Here is a 26540-nt window from a genome sequence, read left to right on the forward strand (position 1 = left end):
GCTCCAGAGATGGAGTTCGAGGCCTTTGCTAACAAGGAAATCATTGCTTCACTGAAACCTTTCCCTCCTTTCAGAGAGGAAAAAGCACTATTTGTTGTTGTTAAATATCTTTGCAAGTCATACTTTGCTTTACTTACCTCTTCATAACTTTGCTAAAAGTAAAGTAAATTTTATATAAATGTGGTTTCAATTGGTCTTTGGGCTCAAGTTCTTGTCATTTGCAAGATGCTTATATGTATTTTTCACCTTCACAAGGAGAGAATGTGGCCTTTCTAGCTTCTGCAGCGTGAGGCCAAGTGACAGTCCACCTGACCGCCAAGACGCTTCTGCATTCCCAGGGCAGGGAGCGAAGCAGCACGGATCTGCTGGGCGAAGAGAGGGTTCCCGCCTGGGTGGGATGGGGTGGGTCCGTGCAGGGTTTCATCACGCTGTTCGGGAGGGCAAACATTTTAAACCTGAGCTGTTTTTTTTCGGGAATTGTCTGTTTCATATTTTCAGACCACAGTTGACTGTGGGTAACTGAAACCGTGCAAAAAGCAAAACCTTGGATGAGGGAGCACTGCTGTATTCTCCAAGCAAGTTTAAAGCAGGTTCATGGCTGGGCGCTTTCACCGTGTTATAATGATTTGAACATGGCAAGTAACACACATGGTACTCGTGTCAGTGGTTTATGAACCTTTCAGTGAAGCAGGATATTTCTTTCCTTTCTGGATCCTGGATGAAGAGGGCGTTTATTACGGCAGTTTCCCTTGCTGGAATGGGTGCTGTGAAACTTCTGTGTTCCCTCCGTCGCAGGAGAGAAAATCTGTCGGATGCTTATTGTAAGTGCTCGACAGAGAGAAATGAAATGGTTTAAACAAGCAGTAAATACATTGACAAAAATTTGGGCAATTACGATCGTTTCTTTAAGGGACAAAGGAACTTTGAAATTATTCCTTTTACTAAATGCATACAGAGTAATTTAAACATGATCTTTACTTAAATTTCTATTTTCAGTGTCTGGTCTTTAAGGCTGTAACCATGTTTGAGCTCTGTTTTATAACTCACGCTGAATTTGTGAGGGCGTGCGAGAATCCTGCGCTCTCGTGGTTATTCTTCTCTCTGGGCATGTGGTGCCTTCTTTGCTGGCCTCCCCGTCTGGGATGTGCTGTGCCCTCTGCTCTGTGCTCATTCGGCACCTGGTGTCCGATGGGCCCCATCACCTGCTCTGGCTGCCACCAGTTATGAACCTCGGCACGAGGGACTACTTAAGCCTCACAATCTTGTCTTTGTCAGGCAGCAAATACTCTCACTTTGGCAGTTTCCTCAAAACACTAACTGTTTATGTGTGTATAAGGCAGACCCTGAGAAAGGGACGCCTGATACCTTTTTTTTATTGTTGTTATTTTACTAACTAGGGAGAAACAAAAAAAGTATTTGAAGTTACTGTGATATGAAGATTATTTCTAACTTCTGTGAGATTTCCCTATGATTGATCCCTAAGAAAAAAGTAAATATTTAGCTCCTGAAGATGGATTCCATCTGCAGCTGTGCGAGGGCTTCTCTGGGGCGTGGTGAGTGGGTCTACGTTCTGTGAGGGTGTTCAGCCCTGCTCTGAGCAGCCGGGGTGGCAGGGGTGGGAGGAGCACAGTGTGTCGCCACCAGTAGCTTCTAGGTGCCAGAGAACCTATTTAGGGTACAGGAACTGGGATTTGATCACTTGATAGAACTGCTTAAAGAAGAAACATTATAAAAGAAGTAAAGTCACAGGAAAAACAAAATTTTTCATTATCAGTAGGAAATTTCAAAGTATGTTGGAAATGTAAGGGACTAGTTATAATATTTATTTCATGGAGAAAGTCTATCTCCTATAATTGTTAAGGATGGTCACAACTTTTTTTTTTCAATTTTATAAATGCTTTATTTAGTAAGCATTGTTTATTTCAACTTTTAAAGTTCATTAGTGAGTTTTTAAGCCTGTAAATGAACATCTTAGCTTAAGGTGTTCAATATAACCCATTTATTTTAGGGGTACTCTAGGAGAAATTGGAAATGAGCTTATTAGGAAATCAGCTAGGATTTCCCTTTTAAATACATATTTAGAAAGATAGAAATTGATTATTTTCTAAAAACCAATATGAAAGCACTATAAAATAATGTTCTATACCAAGTAGTTTCAGGTCATTAGTGAGATTTTATTTTATAGTGTATATGGATGTATACACATACATATATATATATAGAATAGTATATATATGTGTGTATACATAGCACCTTAATTGCTTTTAAAAATGATGTTGAATCTTGCAGTTTTACAGACATCCATTTTACAGTGATCAGATCTCCCCAAATGTAAGTTTTTCTCTGATATCATACTCCATTTATCTTGACCATGGAATGAGAGTGGCTTGAAATTGTTCTTAATGTGAAATTAAAAACAAAACAAACAAAACTAAAAAGACATAACATATCACTTCTTAGACCATCAGATGGTTTGTTTTGGTAAATTCGGGAAGATGACGGGAAGGCCTCCAAGGATAGGAGGCCCCTAACTGTTTAGGGGTCTCTCATTGGGAGATGTGGGAAGGGAGAAGGTTCTCTTCTGCACACCACAGTGGCAGCCCGAGTCCCAGTTAAAGAAGAGAAATGCCACCGTCGTTGTTGGCGCATTTGGGGATGCGCTCACCAGTGAAGGTGAGAATGTTAAGGTGCTTTGTAGAGACTGTGAACTCTGTCTGCGGGGACCTTCTGTGTGCCTCTGGCTTTGCTCTGGGACACCTGTGGGGCTCGTCCGTCCTCCTGACAAGTCTTCCTCCTGGGCCCCTTACCAGTTCCGCTTAAATTGCAGCCTCCTCCCTGTTTATTCTGCTCAAGTCTTTTCTTTTATGCCATAGCACTGCCCTCTGAAATTCTAGACAAGTAAATTGCGTGGTGTGTTTATTGCTTACTGTCTATTTTCTCCAGATAAAATATGAATTCCATGAGGGCAGGATCTTTGCTTTAAGCACTAATGTACTGGGCATAGAATAGATGCTTGGTGAATATTTGTTGAATGAGTGAGTCTCTCTGAGATCAACTGTATTTCTCTTCTGCTTAGGTGACCAAGAGGTTGGATACCCCAAGTGTGTGAAGCTCTGTGATTGGTCACCCCATGACTGTGTTACCATTGGTGAAGGTTGTGTAGTACTCAATAAGCTTAGACATTGCTCACTAATTGCAGGCCCCTTCTCGTTGCTTAGTAAAGTGTTCTTGTCCCTCTGAGAGCCATGCATGGCAATCTCTGCTTTCCGGTTTAGAATGGTTACAGTTTTAGGATGGGCGTGATATGTGTCGTGCTCCTAGTGGATTGGGTATTAATGTGTATTTGAAACCTGCTCTTTAATATGCAAATTGATTTAGAGTGAAGTTAGCTATCTGGTCTTCAAAGACTTTAATATTAGGTATAGAGTGAAGATTTAAGGCCCATGCTTGTGGGTTCCTGGGCTTAATACTCTGTGTCCCTCGTATCGGACTGTGATTCCAGCAGGTCAGTCACTTCAAGGCTACTGTCTGTCAGCAGTGCCTAGGACCAGACACGGGGCCGCCTAAGCCTAGGGTGCCGTGGTGGCCTCATGAGAAGAAAGTGTGGGTTGAAGTAGGTTTAGAAGGCAAAGTAATCAGGATTTGGTAAGTTCTACATGGCGAAGGGAGAGTTTGAGGATGACTGATTTCTGTCTTGGGTGAGTGACGTGAAGGGTCTTAGACTGCTATTTTGAGGACCAGGGTGATGCTAGCATTTTGGAAGATGTTTCAAATCAAATTCATCTTCCGATGAACCCCTCTCCGTGTGAATGCCCTTTGCCCTGGTCACCCAGGCCGGGATCCCCCAGGCCAGGGTTGTCCACTGCCCTTCTCTACATCCCTCATGTCCACTTCTGTGTCCTGATGGGCACAGTTCCATGAGCCTCCGGGTCTCAGCTTGGAAGCCCCTCCCATCTCTTACCCAGAAGGTAGTCTCCCCAGGCTGGCGTCGCTTTGCTGGGCTTCCAGAGTGACAGAGGAGTTCCTGTTCAGTAGGGTCAACACGGGGCCTCCCTCCTCCTAGCAATTCTGTCTGTGCTCTTGGGAATAGAGTCAGGTGACAGATAGCTCAGCCGTGGCCCTGTCCGGAGAATGAGGTCCTGGGGAGAGGTGCCAAAAAGCGTTTTTCATCTAAACACCTGGTTGAGATATGGACACAGGAAGATACTCTCTTGAGACCTACTGATGATGAGCAAGGTTCACAACGTAGAGAGGAAGGTTTTTGGGTGAAGAAATGTTTGTAACTTTAGCGGTAGAAAAAGGAGGGGCTCTGCAGATACCTGTAGATTAGCTGTACCTGTATACGTTTTAAGGTTGTATTGCTTGTGTTTGCACACGTGGCACAGATTTCATACGTACGTGTATATGTGCATGTTCACACAGACACAAATGCACACACTCTCTGTCTTCCATCTTCTCATGCAAGTGTCCTTCCTTTTGGAGACGGCATTAGAAGCGCAGAGCCTGCAGCTGCTTCCTGCGGTGGAGGCCAGTTGGCTCTGACTGTCTCGCTGTTTGTTAGAGCTGGAGTAGTCCTATGAATAACCAGGCTACTGCCATTTATAACTGCTTCTCAAGTGCGGAAGGGCATGTACATCTGTGAGCAAGAAGACCGGGGAGACAACTATTATGTACCCATAATAAAGTAAAAAATAAATTAAAAAAAAAAAAAGACCAGTGCAGACATTGCCTGTTTCTCCTCCCCGCCAGCTCTCTCTAGGCTGAGGCAGAGGGAGAGACCATCTCCCGGGGGTTGAGAAAGGAGCTAGTGTGCGTTTTGTGATGGGACTTTTTGTACTTCGTCTCAGTCTTCCCAGCAAACCCTTTGAAATAGGTATTATCCAGATTGACCTACAGTAAAAGCGAGGCTCAGAGACTTTTGTTGCCTTATCGAGTGAGGCCAAAGAGCTAGAAAGTGGAAGGCACCAGCTTCATACTCAGCTTTCCCAGTTGCCAAACCAGAGTCCCTTCCTCCTCCCCCACACTGGCGTAAGGTGGGGGTGTGGGACACCTTTCCACCTTTCCTTGCCCTTGGTGTTTCGTTCAGGACAGTGTCTGTTACTGTCCTCGTGGGCTCTCTCCTACCCCGGGCCTCTCTGTGCCGGGAGTCTCCGGGCATGTCCTTGGAGATTGGGGCAGAGCGAGAAGTTGGTGCCTGACGCAGGCTCATCCTCCTGCTGTATCTTCCTTCCAGGATATGTGTCTCTCTAGAGGCTGGGTTGTATCTTCCGTTTCTTTCCGCATGAGATCCACCCTTTCCTTTCCCTTCTTGAGCACCATTGTAACATCCTGTCTTCCAGTTCTGGACATTGCGAGATCTGGTTTCTCTCAGTTGGTTTCTCTTATCATTGTAGGTCTTACTTTCTTTTCATGCCCGAGAATTCTTACTGGATGCCAGACATGGTGAATTTTACACGGCCAGGTGCTGGCTTTTTGTGGGGGTATTCCTTTAAATGTTTTTAGTCTCTATTCCGGGAACAGTCAAGCTTCTTGGACACAGTTTGATCCTTTTGGGGCTTGCTCATATACTCTGTGAGCTGGGCTTGGGTCACTTTTAGTTTTGGGCTCATTTTCCCTCACTGTTAAGACCACGTGGAGGGAGGCTTTCCACATAGGTTGGTGGGAACATGCTCCCCCCGCCCTCTGGGGATGGTTCTGCCCACTCCTTTCTCGTGGCTCTTCCCTGCCTCGGTAGTTTCCTCTGTGCATGTGCCAGTGGATACTCTGGGAGGATTTGTGGGGAACCCTCTGCAGGTCTCCAGCACTGTCCTCCGTGGAGTGCTGTCTGCTCTGCCTTGGCTCCCCTGAATGCTGACCTCCGTCTCCTTAGGAAGACCCCAGAGGAAGGTCCTCCTCCTGGCACTGCAGCCCGGAAACTCTCCAGGCAGGGAAGTGGGCGCAGGGGGCGTCTCCTCTCTCAGGAATCTGCCTCATGCTGCCTGCTGTCCACTGTGTGAAAACCACTGCATTTCTTAGTTATTGAAGGAGAGAGGGTGCATCCTGTCTTTGATATTGCGTATTGGCCAGAAGCTCAGAAGTCACCCATAATACTATTTTAGCCATGGTTCTAGGAAGAGATCAGCTTCAAAACATTTTTGTGGATTTCAACCTTAGAGCTAAAGAGAAATTTAGAAATCATGTGGTCCAAAACCCGATTTTACAGGTGAGGTCCAGAGAGTGAAGATATTTGCTCAAAATCATAGTGCTTGTCCTCCCAGCAGTTTATAAACATGCAGCTCATGCCACAGTTAGATGTTTCCCACCTAAAAGACACCAAAGCTGGGCTGTGACAGTCCTCCCTGCTGTCAGGGCTGGCCAAGCTTTGTCCTAGAGGGAAGTGGCTCTTTGGCAGAAGGACTGATTTCATTGTGCCCTGGGCTCTGGGCTGTTTATTTTGGTGACTAAAATGAGCTTTGTACAAAGCTCTGCAGAAGATATGCCTCAAGGAAGCATCACCTGGAACCTCCGTCCTCTTGACCTGTGAGCCGCACCCCTCAGCGTGCTCCAGGGGCTCCCTGCCCTTCACACCTGAGCCAGGTGCGCCTGGGGATCTAGGTGGAGTGCTGGGCCAGACCCGGCTCCCCTTGGCCCTCTGCCCTCCACCGAGCAGAGGGGCTCCGGAATGAGGAAAAACCACCAGCATGGATTACGTCATGTTAAACCCAGGGGCCTTTTCCTGGTCAGCCTGGACAATGAGCACGTGTTCCAGACTGTGAGATTACTGTTGAGAAGGTTTAAGGAAGAGTTGCCTCTCGTTCTGCTAATGGGGGAGGAGTGTGGGTGTGTTGTGTGCCTATGGTGTGCCCTGTACTCTGCTAGGAAGGTAACCTTTTCTTCGATCATCTTTCCAACTGCGCCTGGCTTGGTTTTCTGGTTTTAGTGTAGGTGGGTTGTGGAACCAAGAGAGAACATGGGAAACTTGGAGCTGTAAAAGTTGGGTTCACTTGATTGCATTGTCTTTGTGCACCCACTGGGGTTGCAATCCGTGTTTTCAACATGGAAGCTGAAGCTCAGAGGTGCTAAGGGTTGTCCCCACAGCTAGTACACCAAGGTTCCAAACCTTCTCTTTCCAACCTCAGAGCTGTACTCTCTTGTTAACCTGCTACACTGCCTTTCTGTTAATTTGTGCTTTTTTTACTTTGTCCTTTTTGTCTGGGGGTCCGTGGGTGCATATGTCAATGGGTGACGTAGTTGGGTGACCCTGCGTGTCACCTGGAGGGCTTTGGCCTGTTGGTGAAATCTTAGCCTGGTCCTTTGAGGCCTCTGCAAGCTCAGTGTTTGCAGTGATCATCTATGACCCGGGAGAGACAAGTGGCAGGTCTAGGCAATATTCAGGGAGGAAACCTGGAATCTCTCCCCGTTTTCTAGAACTTTGAGTCACAGTTGGTGGTTGGCCAGAATCAAAGCACATTTATTTCATTTTGAAGTTAGTTGTTTTTCAAATTATATTCATAGCCTAATTTGAATTGTCACAGATCGTCTTGTAGTACTTTAAAAGGTTGTGTTGGCAGCATTATTAAGTGAGGAGTTTAGAGATTCTGCAGTTAGATCTTCTGTTAAGTTACTGTAGAGCTCATAGTCAATTAAGGTGCCACATACCAACTATTCCGATAAATTAACATTATGTTAATATTACATTGTATACATGTCGATGTCTGAATAGTTGCCTTTTTACAAGGGAAGGGGTTTGTTAAAGTTAGGAGTGGAGGAGATGGTGGGTGGAGGTGGGGATGGAGATCTTGAAGGGGGAGGGGTGGAAGAAATGGGTGGGGTGGTGGCAATGCAGGAGCAGTGGTGGTAGCAGTAAAAATAGCAGCTAGTATTTACTGAGCGGTGCTTTCCCGGCATGATCATGCTAAATCTTCAGAACAGCCCTTTGAGGCTGTCCTCACGCAGGGAGTTTCATGTCTCCCCCAAGGTCACGTAGCTACTCATCTGCAGAAAGTCTAGCTCTTCACCTTTAGGCCCAGCTGCCTCATTGATGTGGGAATACTGGATCAAAAACCAGGAACAAAACTGACTTGGCAAAGGCATTTTATTTTGGGAAAACCATTCGTCAAGATTGACAGGCTCTGGGCACGAGGTTGCTTTGTAGGGTGGTGATGGCAGTGTTCTAAAATTAGCCTGGGCGATGGCTGTACAGATCTGTGAGTGCGCTGACACTGGACCGTACGCTGGCAACAGATGAAGCTTGTGCGATGTGACTTACACGCCAACAAAGCTGTGTAAAGAAGTGAAGGACTGATAGAGTCCCCCTCCTCCGTGAATAACTGAAATTGATGTTTCTGTGCCTTTTGAGGTCGATAGTGGTTGGGTGCAGAAAGCTTTTAGTGAAAACGTGATTATTTGTTATATGGTGGCATTTTCCCTGCCAGGCTAGGCATTCTTAATTATTTTGGAGAAAACTTTTTTGTACTCTGCCCGGAGGCAGTGCAGGTATTTTCATGTCAGTCTCAGCAGCCTATGTGAGTGCAATTACAGATAAAAAGCATGGCCCTCATCCCTCCATCCCAGACAGCCGGTGTGCAGAGTTCTCCTTTTTCTCTTCTCAGGTTCTTGGAAATAGTTCTTGTTTTGGTTTAAGGATCAATTTGATGTAAATCTCTGCTCAAAGATCTCTTTCTTCCTTCGCTTTCGAGTAGACATACGCCTGTTATATTCAAACAGGCAGTGTCACTTTGGGCAAAAAATGGCTCTGACTCGTTTATTATTTGTGTTATTTCCATATGAGGAACTAATTTTGCACACCTTGGCAACTGGCAGAATTGGAGCGCTGATATTGAAGCTTTTATCAGGTTCTCTGATGTTTTAGAAATTTATATGAGTGACAGATTTTGTAGTTACTGGAGCTCAGTTGTTAAGAACGTGTTCTCTGATTCAGCCCCAGTGGGGCTCACACCCACAGTTATTAGAAGTGGGACCCTAGGCAATGGACCCTTCTTCTTCTCCTTAGCTGTTAAGAGTGCGTAACAGTACCTATTAGGAAAGAATTTCAGTGAGATGCATGAAACTGTCTAGCAACTGTACCTGGTACCTAGGATTGTAATAGAAGCAAGTCTTGCCATTGTTACATTAATTTTCAATAACAATGACTAATTATGTAGCTGGGGAGAGGTAACTTGTGAGATCTTCAACTACATTATACCTAGGGGTTGTATGTGTTTGGAAGTTCTAGAGTGGGCATCGTGCAGTTGGTAGACGGGCATAGGGAGGGAGCTGATAATATGGTGGATGACACCTCCAGTTATTAGAAGGTAGGTGACACAGAACGGCAGTTAGCATCGTCATTCCACTAGGGCAACAATCTCACAGTTTATTGGATTCTTTCAGTTTGCAACATTTCATGACTTTAGGCGCGCTTCGTGTGAAACAACAGAACCCATACCTGTTGCATTTGACGTGTTCCTCCACAGACATGCTCCCCGTGGCACCATGGGTGGGGTTCAGCACATGCACAGCCCTCCCCTCTAAGCCCACATCGAGTGGGATTGTGTCTTTAAAAGCCTTTTGCCTCGGTAGCCAGACTCTGGCTGCAGGAAGGAGTTGTGGGATGGCCGAGACAGCCTCTTTAACCTCGTCCTCGGGCGTGTATCCCACACGCCATTCTCACGCATTGCATTGGTTGGTTGGTTTTGCAACCTATAGTACGTAAAATTTATCCATGTTAAGATTTCAGCTTGTAGGTTCTGATCAAGCATTCTCTTAAGTGAAAGAAACTTCAAATTCCCCTGTTCTGTTCTCTCTGGCATTTTGATCTTTGTTTGTCTTAGTAGAATTAATTAAATGTGCCTTCAGTGTCTTTGTCCAGGTCCCGAAAATATTGTCATAGGGCAGGCTAAGGACACAGCCATGTGACACCCACTGGAAAGAGCGAGGGAGGGAGGCAGGGAGGGAGCTGGCTGTTGGCCCTGTGCTCAGTAGTAAGGCCAGCACCTGCCGTCTGCTAAACACCTAGCAGCTCAGTCTTGGACAAGCCCTTTGTTTATGTCATTTTAATTTAAACCTCACAAGTGACCAGTGAAGTGGCTGTTCTGTCCCAAGGAGGTGCAGAGGTGCAGGAAGGTACCCAGAGTCCCAGGACTAACCTGCATGTGGGAACCGGGACCTACCCCGGCATCTGGCTGCCTGTTTGTCACCCGGCCGGCGCCTGCCGTGCTGACTGTGACACTTCCCTCTCATTGAGTTCCCTGGCTGTTCTCCCAGGCACGCATTGGTCCCGTTTTTAGATAAGGAAGCTGCTTGAATTGCCCAGTGCACATTGTCCGGCTCTCTCGAGCTGGCTCCTCTTGTGCATCGGTGCTGTCTGGCCTCCCGCTGGGCAGGGACTTATGAGGAGCTCCACTTGCTACAGGAGGCCTGAGACCTGGGGAAGCCACTGCTTGGCCGCTCTGTGCCCAGGCCGCCTTGCGCTGCTTTTTGTGGAAGCCTGCACTCCGCAGGTTGGTGGTGAGGATTCTTTCCCTTCCATCCTCCCAGAGAGGCAGAGGCAGAGCAGCCTCTGAGGGAAGGTGGGCACCCATCAATTTGACCTCATTATGTCCCACCCGGAACTAAAGCAGGGCGGTGGGTAAGGTGGTAAGAGGCGTCAGACTTTCCGTCTGGGCTGTCAGAAAGCTCCAGAAGGCCAAGGTTTGGGGTGGGCCTTGAGGGCGAGTCGATGGGGTCTACATTGTGGGCAGAGCAGAGAACATTCCAGAGAGTGAGAAACCCTTTGCAGCGCAGGGTTGGAGGCACGTGCCGTGGGCAGTCCTGGAGTTGAGAACCGGGCTGGGAGGCGGCTCCCAGAGTTTCGGGGAAGTGTGGTGGGAACACCACTCCAGGCCGCTGTGGCCCGACCCGGCGCGTCTGGCTGGGGCCTGGAGTCTGCATTTCTGCACGGTCTTCCCAGGAGAAGACCAGCCGTGCTGCGACACCCACTGACCCAGCGGGCTGTCCCGCCAGAGCCCACACCCTGGCTTGCCACTTTCTTCTCCTGAGTCGCTTTTTATGTGTTATCTTGGAAACCCTCAGGTTCTTCATCAGCAGAATGGGGGAAGTTAAAATACCCCTCCATCAGGCAGGGTCTCAGTGGGGCTCGGGGATGATGAATGGAGGGTCTAATGGAGGGGTCAGGGGAAGACAGTGGGGTGAAGGTCCCAGCCTGGGGCCAGCAAGAGGCCTGAGGGAGCCGGGTTAGGGCTGTCCATGCAACCCCTGCTGCATGGCTTATGGAAGGAACAGACCAGCTGGAGAACCAGCCTCCACCTCCAGGTCCTTGTCCCTCCCTGGCCCGGCCTGGCCCATCGGCCGCCCACGAGCAGAAGCCAGAGGACAAGGGATCTGGTCAGTGCAGCCCGGGCAGGTTCGCTGCCTGGCGCGGGGTGGAGGAGCAGACAGAGACCATCCTTCCTGCTGACTGGAGGGCTCGGTGCAAGTTACAGGAGGTCACTTAGCACTCACTTAGAGCGCTGTGCCTGGGTCACTTAGAGAGGGCAGGGGCTGTTTTTCGTTCAGATCCACTGGATGGGCCAATTCTGACTTTGGCAAGTATTTCTTAAGCCACATGGATTTGGAAAGGTCCAGCATCAAACAGTGAAGTGGCCCCTGGGACTTTAACTCAGGGGCTTTGGGGCTACACTCTCCCATCCTTTCCCTTCCCCTTTCCCCTGGAGGTGGATGGCGGTGACCAAGGACTACTGTAAAGAGCACTTGCTGCTAACAGCCACCTTTAAAGAAGGATCCGAGCTTCCCTTTCCAGTCCCCTGGGGCCTCATGCTGACCCAGGAATCCTCCCTGTCCCCCTGCCCAGTCCTCCCCTAATGGGGGAGGCTAGGGAACAGACACACAAACAAAAACTGACCTAGAGTGGAAACCAAGCTAGCACAATGATAAACCTTTTAATCTCGTCCCCGTGTTTGTTACCCTGTACCTGGCAAGGTGCCACTGTTTGCCTCCGAACGGTAGATAGACATTTGTACCTGACCTTCTAGCGCTGTCAGGAACTTCTTTTTAATGCCATGGTGGGTTAACTTTTCCCTGCTGCCTTTGTGCTTTGGCTTTATTTTATAATCACTATTATTTTTCATATTATGACATCTTTCTTGTCTTCTCAAGAGAACAGAATTCTTGCCTGAAGCTCCTATCTGTTGAATTTAAAAGGGTACATTTCTTTTTTGACCTGGGAATTTTATAAACAAACAAATTTTATAAACAAATCTCTGGTTGAGATTTTGTTCATACTGCAGCGATTTGTCATGCAAGCCTGTCACATTTGAACAGTGCTTAAAGTTGCAAATAAAATATAGGATGCCCAGTTAATTACAGGTAAACCACAAGTAATTTTTTAGGATAAGACTCATGTAATATTTGGGACATATTTATACCAAAAATTCAGATATTTGCTAAATCTGGCAACACTATTTAGACAAGGTTGCCTTAAGTTAGGTTTACAGGTTACTTGTCTTCTAAATAGATGTCTCAGTGGAGCCTGGTTTGCACTTAAGAGAGGAGTTCTCAGGGAAGGCAGTCCCTCTAGTGAATGGGTCTCTAACTTGAGTATGCACAGAAAACACCCAGGTGCTTGTTTACCTGCAGGGCTTTGCCCATCCCCAGAGAGGCCTTGAGCAGGACTGTGGAGCCCGGATGATCCGGGCGCTGACCTCACCCACCCTGTGAAATAGATGGGGCTACACACCTCGAGACACTTTGTCAGGCTTTGCGCAATTTGATTCTGATGCATAGTGGTCACATATGTAGAGGTAAATATCTCCAATGAGATGTTTTCATGATTAATCAAACTTTGAAACTATTCTGAAGTTTGCTTAGAAGAAAATGACTGAGGAATTCGTGTAGAAGAAGCAAGAGTGGAAATGTTCTGCTGACGACAAACATGTTGGCAAGCTGTGAGAGTGGAACATGTGGGGTGTCGGCCCAGAAGTGGGCAGATTTGTGGAACTGACGAGGAGGTAGATGAGAAACACACACGTGTTCATGTGAGATTATAACATGTGAGCAAAGCGACCTCCCAGATCAGGCAGAGGGAAGACTCGGCCTGGGTAAACTGGTCAGCCATGGTGGGAAGAAGGGATCAGCACATATTCTGCTCTTTCACTACCCACCAAAATAAATGTCACACAGATGAAAGAATAATGTACCAAGTCAGAAGAGAAATCAGGATACCACACCATGAAGGTGTTTTAGTTTTCTTGATAGAGACTGAAGATAATTTTCAAACCTAAAATGATGAACCAATAAACTTGGCTACATTGAATTAAACTTTTAAGAATCAAAAATGTAATTAAATCTAAAGGTGAACCGAGTAGGAAAAGCATTTGCTGCAAGTATGACTGCACTTGGCTGCTGCCATATGGAGAGCTCATCGTGGGAGACTGAGGAAGGAGAGCAGGGCCCCAGGCCAGTGGCACCAACAGGCCACCCTGGCAGGGTGTAACCAGACCTGCCCAATGATCAAGGGGTTCTTGACACATTTTACCAGCGAGCAGATTGACTCAGAGAGTCCAGGTAACTGGCCCCAAACCCTCAGCTGATGGGGTCGGGCTGTGACCCATTCCTGGGCATGTTTAGTTGGAAAGCCCTTGTGCCGTCCGCTTCCAGCTGACCTGTCAAAGCATAGTCCAAGAGAAGAAATACAAAGGTCTAAGATGCCTGTGAATATTCAACCTCAGTGTAAAGCCGTGTGCAAGGTGAGGCCACTGCTTACCTCTGGAATTGGCAAGAAAAAAATTTCCAGAAAAATAAACAGAGCCCTGGCTGGCTTGGATGTTACGAAACAGGCGGTTCTGCTCAGAGTGGGAGGGTAAATGTGTGAAGAAGAGTTTGACAGTATGTATCTGGAGTCTTAAAAAAATGCTCATGACCTCTGGCCTAGTCCTCTACTTCTAGGGATCCTAAGCAAATAATCAGAAATGGGAACAAGGTTTTATGCCAGAAGGTGTTTATTTGATCATTATTTATGTTATCTGAAAGTTGCAAACAACTGCAAAGTGTCTACTAGGTAGTTTAGAATATGAAAAAAAAAAAGATATTTACCAAGATTTTAAAATATCTTCTTATCAGTTGTGGGGGGCAGAAGCAAAACACAGAATTGTTGACACAATCTGATTTCAACAGTGTCCAACTATGTACAATAAAGGTGCTAAGACCACAAAAATGCTATTATCCTACTGTTGGAGGATTCAGGCTAATTTTTATTTTATAGCTAATCTGGGTTAGATATCTATAAAATAAAATTTTTACATGGATTGTCTTACAGTTCAAAAAAGAGGAAAAATGTCTTATTTCAGTTGATAAAGAGCAGAGCCTGAGTGGGGAAGACTGGCTACGGAATCGCAGGCTAGGAGGGGAGACCCGCTGGGGAGGGCTGGGGCGATCACATTCCCTGCCAACCCGGAGAGCCCAGCTCCCTCCTGGGTCCTCTGCGGGGTGCTGGGGCTCTGCCCTTGCCGCCAGACTCCTGTCCTCCCAGCCATCCCTCCCCTCTTTCCTAAAAGCTTACATTCTCCACAACCTATGTGCTCACCACCAAGATATTGGTTAAATAAATGACACTACACATCCACTCCGGGGCTGTGCTGGAGTGCCGATGGAGATTATTTTTGATGTCATGGAAAATTTAAAAATCCAGTACTGAAGTACAGTATGTGGAATATGATTATGATTCCATATTTTATCAGGATCGTTGGTAACCCCTACGTGATTCATATAGAGCATACATGTGCTCAATAATTCAAACACTGCATATATGCACATAGTGAGGTTTTTGTTTTTGTTTTTCTGAAAGAGTGTACTAAAAACCGATAGGGTAACCCCTGGTCGTGAGAGCAGAGAGATGTTTGTTTTGATTTTTTTCTTCATATTTTGTTTTTAACATCAAGATTTTCATAGTTGACAAGTTTTACATCCATGATTAAAAGAAAGCCATTTCTTTCAAACGGGGAAGAGAGAGAGAGAAGCCAGTGAAAATGTCTTCTATTCCTTAGGGCTTTGTTTTGTTTTGTTTTCTCCAGATTTTCTGGAGGAAGGTGTGAACTCGACTTTGCGTCCCTAGGAAACAACACTCTTCTTCTCGGTGGTAGATGTGGGTGAGCGTGTCCTTCTGGACTCTGCCCAGGCTCCCCTCTGCCCCCCCGCTGTGAGTGGCCCCAGAGCGCGGCGTTGACCAGCCCTGAACCTGTTTGCTTGCAGGTCAGTGTGCACGCGCAGAGAGAGGTCAGCTCGCATCCCATTCCATGCGTGAGCAAGGAGGGCTCTGGGCGAGAAGCCGCTTGCTGGGAAGTATTCGGCAGTAAAGAACAGGGCACAGTCCTGCTGCGCTGGCACCGCGTTGAATTCCATGTGCTTTTTTGAGTTTCCTGGGCAGTGTGGGCGCTGCACTGTGTGGGGGAAGAGCATGGGCTCTGCAGCCGGACTGCTCACACTCGGGTCCCAGGACAGCTGGGACCCACTGGGTGCAGGTGGGCGTGAGGGAGCTCACCTTACCTTGCCTCAGTGGCTCTGGGAGTGGGAGCCTCGCCTGGCAGAAGGAGCTCCGTGTGCATGTTGGCTGTTGTGAGCACCCTTGCATGCCAGATGTTTCACATGCTGCCATGTGCAATTCCGTGCTTCCTTTTGCATGAATAGGAACCATGAGTAGGAACAAAGTTGTTGAAGTCGACTTCCAAAATTGTGACAATGTATATGTTAATAGTAAGTTTTAGTGCAGATCTTGTACTTTTGGCACAGTTCACAACTTTCTGATTCAGAGGTAATACATGTGCATTATAAAGATCTCAAAGATTTCACAAACCTGTGAGAGAAAATTGACATCTCCCCACCCCAAGTTAATCACTGGTAATATTTTTGTTTCAGAGATGGGGTCTAGCTGTTTTGCTCAGGCTGGAGTTCAGTGGCATGATTATAGCTCATTGTAGCCTTGAACTCCTGGCCTCAAATCATTCTCCTGCCTCAGCTTCCCAAGTTGCTGGAAATACAGGCGTGAGCCACCTCCCCAGCCCACTGCTGGTGTTTTTGATAAGCATATAAATATTAAAAGGAACATTTCCTGTTTTCACATTTAATGTATCTTTTATTGGCTTATGTTCCCATGAAGATGTTTTTCTAGAATTGTGGGCTTGGGACCTCCTCATCCTGTTGTCTAAAACATGCCACCAAGCTCCTCCTTATGCTTTGTGGAGGGAGTCATTTATAAAACACTCTCTGGATGCTTCTGTCCCAGGTAACAGGACCAATGCTTGGTTACCTGTAATTGTTATAGAAGCATGTGCTCCATGGAATGTTAATTATTTATATTCTTTGCCTAAATTGAGCAGTTGACAATAATTCTTTTTGAATTGCTATTCAGGGAAAGATGTGTAAGCCCAATAACAAGAATAACGTTTCTTCTAACTCCTTTGCTGAACAGGTTGCACCTTTTCACGATTAGCTTTCCTTATGCAGCATATTTTCAACATCTGTCATTGAACACTAAAAAGTAAATAAATGGAAAGCAAGTAAGGAATTGGCCAAGAAAGGAAATGCCAGGGATGCTGGATGTTGAAAAGTGTAGAATGCTTCTTTTGAACTCATGACTTCTCTGTTGTGGTCCTTTTAGGACAACGTGGAACAGACACCTCCCAGTCCACGGGACCTGACAGGACCTGAGTTCCCAGCACAGTCTGACCGAATTTCAAGTCACCAAGGTAGGAGGGAGTGAAAAAACCCAGGAGCATTCCCAGCTGCAGCTCCGCAGCAGCGCCGGGACCTTATGTTCTGAGCAGTCGTGTCGGATACTGATAGAATAAGATGCCTTAAGGAAAATGAATTTGAAAGTAGAGAAATAGAGAAAGATACTTGGTTCTGATTTCATGTATTTCCTTTCAATTAACAGACTTCGGTGAACAAAACTTAAAGATCTGTTTCATATGAGTTATCTAGGATTCCACTTAAAGGTGACTTGAGGGTGTATACTGAGGTTTCCCCCCTGGGGGAATCCTCTCAATTTGAGCATTTTTGTTGTCAATTAAGCTGATTTTACATGTATGTACTCTTGGCATTTCTCTACCTTTCTCTGATTCCTTTGTTCCTTCTGTTTAATTTCTGATGGGGTCACCATGGGAAAGAAAGGAAAGGACTAAATGGATGCAAAGGGTATTCAGTAATCAGGTCCAATAGATGGGAGCTTGGTGCAGGATGGGGAGTCTGAGGGTGAGAGCCTGGGGGATGCACATGGCTCATTGTTTGGGTTATTGGAGAGTTAAGTACAAGAAGTCATAAGGGTTAGAGCTGGTGGAAATTAGAATAATCCGATTTTTAAAAATTATTTAATGAAAAAGAGGATGATATTCAGCACAAATAAAAGCTGGGATCTGATCATGAGGTCACAGACAGAAATGTTTTTTCAAGTATTAAAAGATTCACAAAAGCAGTCAGGATTTTCTGTGGCAAATGGAATTTTAGGGTTGTCTTTTAGAAAACTTTCAAATGATGTGATACAGTGGAGAGGGTACTAGTTTCTTAGTATTGGCTTTGAAACTTGAGACAATTTCAACTTGTTACATTGTATGGCTTACAAATTATCTCATTTAAATGGAAATAATTTAAGTTTTTGTATTAATATTCATAGAACAATCTGTTAATACTTTAATTAGAAAATTAGAAAAAATTACACTGAAAGAAATTTTTAAAGCTTATGTCTTGTCCTTTATTTTTAAATTGTAAACTCAGATTTCCCATAGATATCAAGGTAGTGCCATTAAGGGAAATTTGCAGCACAGATTGCGTACCGCATGCAGAAGAGAGCTGATTGTCTTTTCTGTGTGGAGCCACAAATCAAGAGGGTGGAAACTGGGCTCCCAGTGTATCCCAGCAGCTGAAATGGGGCTTAAAGGAATAAATGAACACTTCTCTACCTTAAACCCTACTTCTGCTCAGTGACCCAGAGAGTTTATATTTTTAAGTACACCTATGACATTGACCACTTCTTAATCTCTACACACATAGCATATAAGATAGGAAAACCAACAAGACTCAGTCTGACTCAGACGTAGGCACTAACAGAGCAGGGAGCAGTGCCATCCCGTGGGGCGACGGGTTCCACAGTGGCCACCGATGGCTGTCGGGTCAGGTCCCAGGGAAGGGGAAGGGCTGAGGCTGCCCTCTTCCATCACTGCATCAAGGCAGGAGCCGGGGGTGGGGGTTCCCTGCTCTTGAAAGATTCTAGACAAAGGATACTACCTGGGAGCGGCTGCAGTCTGTGTGAACTCATGGCCAGGCAACCAGGCAGAGCTGGCAGAGCCTTGCAGCCAGAGCTAAACTGAGCAGCTGCCCCAGACTGCCCTGACCAGACCACTCGAAGGGGAGAAGTAGGCAGGAAAGATAGTAGAAAAGAAAAAACAACCCACCTAAAATGAGTCTGCAAACCAACATTCTGAAACACACGAAGCAATACCATGCTAAGAAATACAGTACAGCTAACAAAATCAACAGATTACCAATTTAGCCCCAGTGCAACAAAAATAAGTCTGACAGAGGCTTTGAAATAAATGTGTGTGTAATGCTCAGACACCCGGGAGAGTAATGTCTGTAAAGCCAGGCAAGAACGTATGAAAGACCAACAGGAGGAAATGAAGCAAGAATAGGAGGGCATGAAAAAGTGTTCATTAGAAATTTTGGAAATGAAATAGACAGTTATTGACATTTTAAAAACGCTGAGTTCCATCTAAAGGGGGTAAAGATCTGGAAGCGGGTCCTGCGGGGGTCGGCTGGCTGGAGCACGGGCCGCACACAGTCGGCCGCACACGCCCCCGGTCGGAGGAGAGCACGCCGCTCTCCTGGCAGGTGCTGTCGGAGCTGAAGGAAGACATGGTCCCCAAACTGCTCAAACGACTCATGAGGAACACGGAGACTAGTCCACATCTAAAACCCTAAGCGCTGTTCCAGAAACAGATTTCCTCACACAGGAGCCGCTGTTGGGCTGATGCAGACGCGGGCCAGGAGACCATGCAGCGCACTGAGTGCTGAGGGGACATGCCTGTCCATCCCGAAATCCACAGCAGCGTGTCCTGACCAGTGAGGCAAAGTAAAGCTTTTTCAGACAAAGATTGAGAAAATGTGTCGCAAGCGATCCTCTCTAAATGAATGGGCACAAGCGCTGCTGTAGGCAGGAGTGTGAACACTGAGGAAAGCGGAAGTCGAGGCAGTGTTGCGAGTGTGATCCAGATGAGTTCGTTGTTCAGAGAAGGTTCAGTGAAAACTCCAGATCGTAAGAACATGGGAACGTGCGTTTATCTTTTAGGAGAGAGGTTGCTCAGTGAGGGGTCATGTCATTATAAGGCCTCGGTCAGGAGAAGTAAAATGTAGAATAACTTGGGATCCCATTAGCAAAAAAGTATACTTACTATGTTATTTTAAAGGATTGACTGTAATTACTGAAAGAAAGTGCCTCTAATCTGTAGTTTCTCACCTAGCAGGAAAAGATATAAGGGAATGTATATTAAAGCAACAACAACAATCAAACAACAGCCATGAGAAAAGGAATTAAAAGCAAGAATTTGAAAGGAAAAAGGGTGTCAAACAGAAAATACAAAATAAGGTAGTGGAAGTAATTCTAAGTATATTGATAACATTATTAGTAGGCTCAAATTAATAGAGACACGTAGAACCCTCCACCGAACAGAGACTCTTGATTCTTTCTACAACCTGTGTAACTTTTCGAAAAGTTGACCATATATGGGAAGTTGCACTAAATTTTAAGCAATCTATTTCACGCAAGCCACGTTCTTTGACCCAGTGTGAATAAATCAGATGTCAACATAAAAAAGTTCAAAACAAAACACATCAACATGTGTGTGGAAACTTTAAAACACACCCTTATTTTACTTGTGAGTTAAAGAGGAAATCGCAATGGAAATATCATTTAGAACTGAATGAAAATGAATGTACTACAGGCTGAAAGTCGTATAATCCTGCGAAAGTGGCGTGTAAGGCTAAATTTCTAAGCTTCAAAAAGAAGAAAAATTGCAATTAGAAAAATGAAAATTGAATAAGTGTAAGGAATGTAGGAGGAATTAATTACAAAGATTAAAATCAAAAATTATTGAAATAAAATATCAATAGGAACAAAGTCAGAAGCTAATCTTATAAAAGGTACCATGATGGCAAAGCTTTAGCACAGATGCTAAGGGAGAGAAAGGTGCCCAGGAAAACCACATTAAGAGCACATTAGAGAGTTTTTAAAACAACATGAAAACTGTGAACACCAAATGTGAAAATCTGAAGGAAGTGGATGATTTATTGCAAAAATGTAAAAACAAAATTGACTCTTGAAGAGATATAAAATCTTAATAGAGAAATAGCTCTGGAAGAAATAAAGTCAGTAATCAACACTGCCCCCTCAGAAATATTCAAGCTGTTTGCAGATGAGTGTTATGAAACTTTCAGAGAACAAATAGTTTCTCCCTGTATGCTGACAGGACAAGAGCTCTTCCACTGCCATGTCTGTATAGCTTTCAGACAGTTGGTAGAAGAAATCAAAATAATAGGCCCATTTTACATGTTAACATAAAACAAAAATGTCTGAGTAAAACACTAATAAATTCAGCAGTTTTTAAAAATGAAATATAAAAACATAAATGTTATGACCAAGTTGGGTGTATTATAATAATACAAGGGTGGTTTACTATCTTAACACTATGAACACATTCAACATGTCAAAAAATTAAAGGGGGAAAAATGATTACCAGATAGAAAAAGAATATTATAATACATATACATAATACACATTATAATACTTATTTATAATACATAACAAATAATAACAACAAAACTCTTACCAAACCAATATTGAAAAGAAACCTCCTTAACTTGTTAAGTTTATTTGTCAGAAACCTGCATGCATCATACATAATGGAGAAATACTAGAATCACATCCATGAAAATCTGAACTCAGACAAGGGTCCCCACTGTCCCTGGTGGTCTTGGCCAGTGTAATAAAAGAAGCAAACAAAGAAACAAAAAAGTAAACATTGGAAAGGAAGAAATAAAATCTGTGTCTGTTTGCAAATAACATGATTGTCTAAATAGAAAATCCACGCAGGTACACAAACTTGTAAAACGAGTAAGAGTTCACAAGATAGCAGATATAATGTGAGATCCACATATAAAATGTAATAGTATTCTTGTACACCAAGAGAAAATAATCAGGAAATGTAATGTAAAAAGAAATCCCATTTATAATAGTAACAAAAATTATAGGGTGTCCAGGAATAAATTCAAGATTACCAGACATTATAGGATGTTGTTAAAGAGTGTAAAAACAACCAGAATAAGTGGAGAGCTATGCTATGATCGTGGATCAGAAGATGGAATAAAGTGGAGATGTCACGTTTTCCCAGGTTTATCTATCTTTAAATTTAATGCAGGTGCAACCAAATTCCTAGCAGAGCTTTTGTGAGACTTGACAGATGGTTCCTAACTAGAATAAGGAAGAGCAAAGCTCAATAGTAGCCAAGACCAATTTGGAGAACAAAGTTTTTGGAGAAGTGATTTGCACTATCGGATAGTAAGCCTTCTTATGAGATATCACAGTTAAGAAAGGCTGTTGTTAGTTCAGGGGCAGACAAGTAGAGCAAAGGAGCAGAGTAGATATTCCCTCACGTGACCCACACATGTATGGAAACTAAATCAGCCCAGAGCAGGTCACGGGGCCCACAGCTGCTCTGTGGGGTGGGGAGCTGACAGTGGAGCCCTACCACACACTATACAGAGTAATCAGTTTTAGGCCAACTAAATAACTGAAAGTGAAAAAACAAAATGTCTTTTATTTATTTGAATAATGAAAATTAATAATGAAAATCTCTATGCTCTCAAACTAAGAAAGAATTTCTTAAGTAAAACTTAGCACAACCATAAAGGAAAAATGGTAAGTTTGAGTGCATTACAAATACAAATTTCTGTACAAACATAGATGATATTTGAAATGCTAAAAAGCACACTTCAGCCTGGAAAAAATATTTGCAATACTTGTAACATGCAGAGTGTTAGTATCCTCTGTATATTGAATTTATAAGTAAGAGAACAATCAAATAGAAAAACCAGCAAAGAGCGTGAGCAGGCAGGTTACAAGAAAAGGAAAGCATGATGTGTTTGTGTTTGGTTCTGGACACTCATTTCACAAGAAAAATATGAAAACCAACTGAGCTGGAAATCAAGGAAGCCGATGCTTTGAGGCTGTTACATGGAACAGAAAGGGACAAATCCCTCTTTCAAGTGTGTCCAAGTGCAGTGAGTTCATCTTCTTTGGCGTGCTCACAGCCTGCGGGTCTGATGAGTGGACCCGGGGTTTGCAGCTCCCTGGCAGTGGGGGAAGGCCCGTTCCAGGGCCACATCCCCAGGGAGTGGATGGACCACTCTCCAGGGCCAGTGTGGAGCAACCGGCAGCTCAGCCCACAGAGTCAGGACTTTTCCCTTCCCATCTGTGTGCCTGACACCAAGTTTAACCTACAGGATTCTTTTTTAACAATATGCCTTGGGACACGTGACTGAAGTTGACAGAGATACTTCTTGCTTCCTTAATTGTCAAGGCGTAATCAGATAGGCCTTACGTTTGCACGATGTGTTTGATACAGAGTTGCCTGGTTCCTTGCAAGGAACCTGATGTTTAGAATAAAAGATTAGCTGTGACTTTCCTTGACCTGTTAGTGCTATCTGGAAAAGAGGATTTATGGCTCCTGTTTTATTACCTCGTTTCTAATGTAAGCAGCTTATTTTTGTGTGACAGTTGCTAAAAATGCTTCATGCATTTCTTTGCTGCGCACTGCCGGAAGGGAGCATTTTCCTTTGAAACTGGGTGCTTTTGTAATAGCTTGGAATTTTTGGCAATTTTTTAAACATATTTCTTTATTGTGAAAAGATACATTAACCAAAATTTACCATTTTAACCATTTCTAAGTATACATTAAGTGGCTTGAATTATGTTCATGGTGTTGTGCAACTATCACCACTATCTATTTTCAAAACTTTTTTATCATCCCAAACAGAAACTCTGTACCCATTAAGCAATAATTCTTCCCAGCCCCTGGTAACCTCTAATCTACTTCCTATCTCTCTGAATTTGCCTATTCTAGGTAACTCATATAAATAGAATCATGTAATATTTGTCCTTTTGTGACTGGCTTCTTTCACTTAACAGAATGTCCTCAGGGTTCATACATGTTGTAGCAGGCATCAGATTTCCTTCATTTGTAAGGCGGGTAACATTCCATTGTATGGATGGACCAGATTTTGTTTATCCAGTCATTTGTCAGTGGACACTTGGGCTGCTTCCACATCCTGGGCACTGAGAATAATACTGCTGTGAACATTAGGGTGTCGGTGTCTGTGTTCCTTCCTTCAAGTCCTTTTGGTATATATCTAGGAGTAGAATTGCCAGATCATATGTAATTCTATATTTAGTTTTTTCCTTAATAATATTTTTGAAACGGGAAGTTTTATTTTTAGAAGTTTGGTCTTCTCTCATTTTAAGCAAGTTATTTCTTATTGTTGTTATTGCTCACAACCAAAGCCGAGATGTCTGGCTGTGTCTCTCACCAGGAGCACAATTAAGCAAAAATGCCCCAAGGAGCTGAAAAATGAGGTTATAGAGTCCACCTATAGGACTCTGTAGGAAAGTAAATAGAGGAAGCTCTGAAGAGAGCTTCCAAAGGTTCATGAGCTTAGTGGGCATGCAGCATGGTGGAGCGGCAGGACTCAGAGAGTCATTTAAAACTGTCCTGTCTTGGGTAGCTGAGCCTGAGTTTCTACATCTATAACATGGGGATAATAAGGCCTTCTTTGCAGAATGGTGGTGAGGACTGGAAAGAGGTGTCTATAAAGCACAGGATACCATGTGTGCCCGGGGGGCACTCTGTGAGAAGTCCCTCTTACAAAGAAATGGGTCTAATTCTGGAAGTTAGTTTGCTACTGTCCTAAAAAGAACCTTACAAAGTCCTTGAGTTTTGACCTATCAATTCTAGGAATTTATTTCAAGGAAATCAGTGTGTGTGTATCTGTTTCAATTCCATCAACATATTCCCCTAGAATAAGAGCAATAACTGAAAGATAAGAGTGATCATATTAACATTACATGCACTTGGTAGATTATTTTGTCCTATTATTATTTTAAAAAGGTTAAATATCTAGTGACTTGATAAAATGCCCAGATTTACTAAGTGAAAAAAGCAGGGAAGCAGGTTACAATACTATATGATCACAATTTTGTAAAAAGAAAATAAAAAAGACTTTGATATGTGTTTTATATATAATGTTGCTTAATTCTGGGTGGTGAGATTATAGGTGATTCTTACTCACCTTACAATTTTCTGCATTTTAAAATTTCGAACAAACATGGAACAATATTTTATAATGAAAATAAATGAATACTAAGTACTACTTTGGTTTTATTTTAAAATACAGTGCCAGAATGTTGGATATTTATTAGCGAAACCTGTAGCAAATAGGAAGGGTCACAAAATCCTGGGAATGCCTGTAAGTTCGTATCGGGAGGTGGTTTTGGCGGTGGCACAGTGCTGGAGGGGACAGGCCACCAGAAACAGTCATTGGGACTCACAGCGTCCTGCAGGGCAAGTCCATTTACCCAGAACAGATAACATCACACCTCAGTCTGCTCAGAGAGAGGACCAGAGTCGCTCAGCAAAGGTCCTGTTATAGTCTTTGCTCCCCACTTAAGAAAGGAAGCAGCCAGGAGCATGTCGTATGATATGTACAGATAGGAAAATGAAAACAGGTTTTTGTGCTAGGAGGTGTTACCTTCTCTACTTAGAAAACTTACTGATCGAGGATAACACCTGCCTGGAAGCTTTTGCAGTGATCAAGAGGGAGGGTGATTTGTTACTACTGATGTGTGGTTTTGATGGTGATACATCAGCATGGAGCAATTTGTGGCAGCAGTAGTTGGAAAATAAATGGGTCAAGAGTGTGAAAATTGAGGAAGTTGATTTATTTCACTCTAAGTAGTTTTCTCGATTTATCCTTGAGGGATATTTGGGGACCTATGAGGAGGAAGCAGTGTGCTAGGCACTGGGGGGAAGTCATGGTCTAGGCTGGTGGTGGGCAGAACCATGGCCATGTGCACGGGGCGTGGCTGGGCCATCCTGGGAAGATGAGTAGGGCGTCCCAGGCACAGAGCGGAGTGTGCATAAAGCTCCTAAGATCTTGGGGGCTTTCCAAGAGCAGAGAGGTTAGGAGCTGAGGGAAGGAGAGAAGACAGTGCACCTTCAAGTTTTTAGAGATTGACAGTCCACCTATTAGCATGACATTGGGGTGAGAAATGTGCTTTTGTTGTTTGTTTCTCTCCAGTTTCTCAATGTGCTTATAATGTAAGGTTATTCCTAAAGTGGGGGAAAAATAATACAAACTAAAATTTGAAATGAGTGGTTGTGCTGTTACAATGTACACACCAAACTGCAGAATTCTCCAGCTAGCAAGTGCTCTAGGGCCCCTGGGTTTGATGCTGCAGGAAAGTCTGAGGCTGTGTCCCCAGGAAGACAGGGCTGCAGTGGCCCATGCCAGCCTGGGGTGGGTGAGGGACAAGTGGGCTCTCACACACCACGGATTCACAGTCCTGGGTGGGGATCTTGCCCAGCCTAGTTCGAGTAGAGATGGGATCTGAGAATTTCAGTTGCTTGGCCAAGGTCATTCACTCAATAGAGTGGCAGAGTTTGGCAGACATCCCAGATCTCGTTTCTAGCATGTCCTTTGCCCACTCCATGTTGCCCTCAGGCCCCTACCCTGTACTGTGTCAGTTGATGGCTTCATGCTGGATTTCAGAGTTTCTGACCACAGCCAGAAGTGGTCCCACCTGCTTCCTTCTGTCCCAGAGCAGGGGCCTTACCAAGTCTCTGCCGAGCCAGAAGCACTTGGTCGTTCTGTGGGCTTCTCCTCTTTGGGGTCTGGAACTGCCTGGCTCTCCCCTTTTCCTTGCCGAGCTAGCTGTTCCGGCCTTGTGGCTGCGGCCCGAGTTCCAGCCTGAAGGCGGAGGCTGCGCTCTCCCAGTCTCCCGGCCTTCTATCCTCACTGCCACTGCTCCACGTACTCCTTGGGCTCCCCGCCCTGTGCCCACATGACCTTGTTCCGCCTGGAGAACAGGGCTGGACAAGCACCACAGTGCAGGCTCCCAAGGTGGATTCAGAACATTGCCCTTGATCACTGGAGTCATAAACCAGGAAGCGTGGTCCATTCGCGCAGATGGAAACAGCACGTCACGCATAAACGCTTGGCTCCTGGTTTGAGAAATGCCTTCCAGGCCCTGGCATTTGATGGTCCTGTCCAACCCATTACAACTATTTTCTGGCTTTAGTTTCTTCTCTTGTTGTTTTTTTTTTTTTTTTTTTAAGCCAAAAATGTTGGTTATTTGGGAGGCAGCTGTAGTCTGCAGCAGCAGTGGGTTTGGGACGGTGCCTCCCTGTCCAGCAGCAGCGCCAGTGTGGACAGCAGAATGCAGCACGGGCTGCCTCAAGCCCCAGTGTCTC

General features: G+C 44.7%; 1 protein-coding gene across 10 annotated transcripts in view; it reads left to right on the forward strand.

The window, feature by feature from the left end:
• Positions 1-26540, forward strand: part of GRB10 (growth factor receptor bound protein 10) — a 171337-nt gene that overhangs the window by 63717 nt on the left and 81080 nt on the right. For 8 of the 10 annotated variants that reach the window (XM_076006245.1, XM_020289936.2, XM_076006246.1 and 5 more), the window contains one exon: positions 16628-16715. In XM_076006245.1, the coding sequence (XP_075862360.1) occupies positions 16628-16715 (88 nt within the window). Of the gene's footprint in view, positions 1-15044; positions 15223-16627; positions 16716-26540 lie in introns of all 10 variants that reach the window. The other 2 variants (XM_076006249.1, XM_012736029.2) reach the window with 1 other exon arrangement.

This window comes from Microcebus murinus, chromosome 9 (assembly GCF_040939455.1).
Source record: "Microcebus murinus isolate Inina chromosome 9, M.murinus_Inina_mat1.0, whole genome shotgun sequence".
NCBI lineage: Eukaryota > Metazoa > Chordata > Mammalia > Primates > Cheirogaleidae > Microcebus > Microcebus murinus.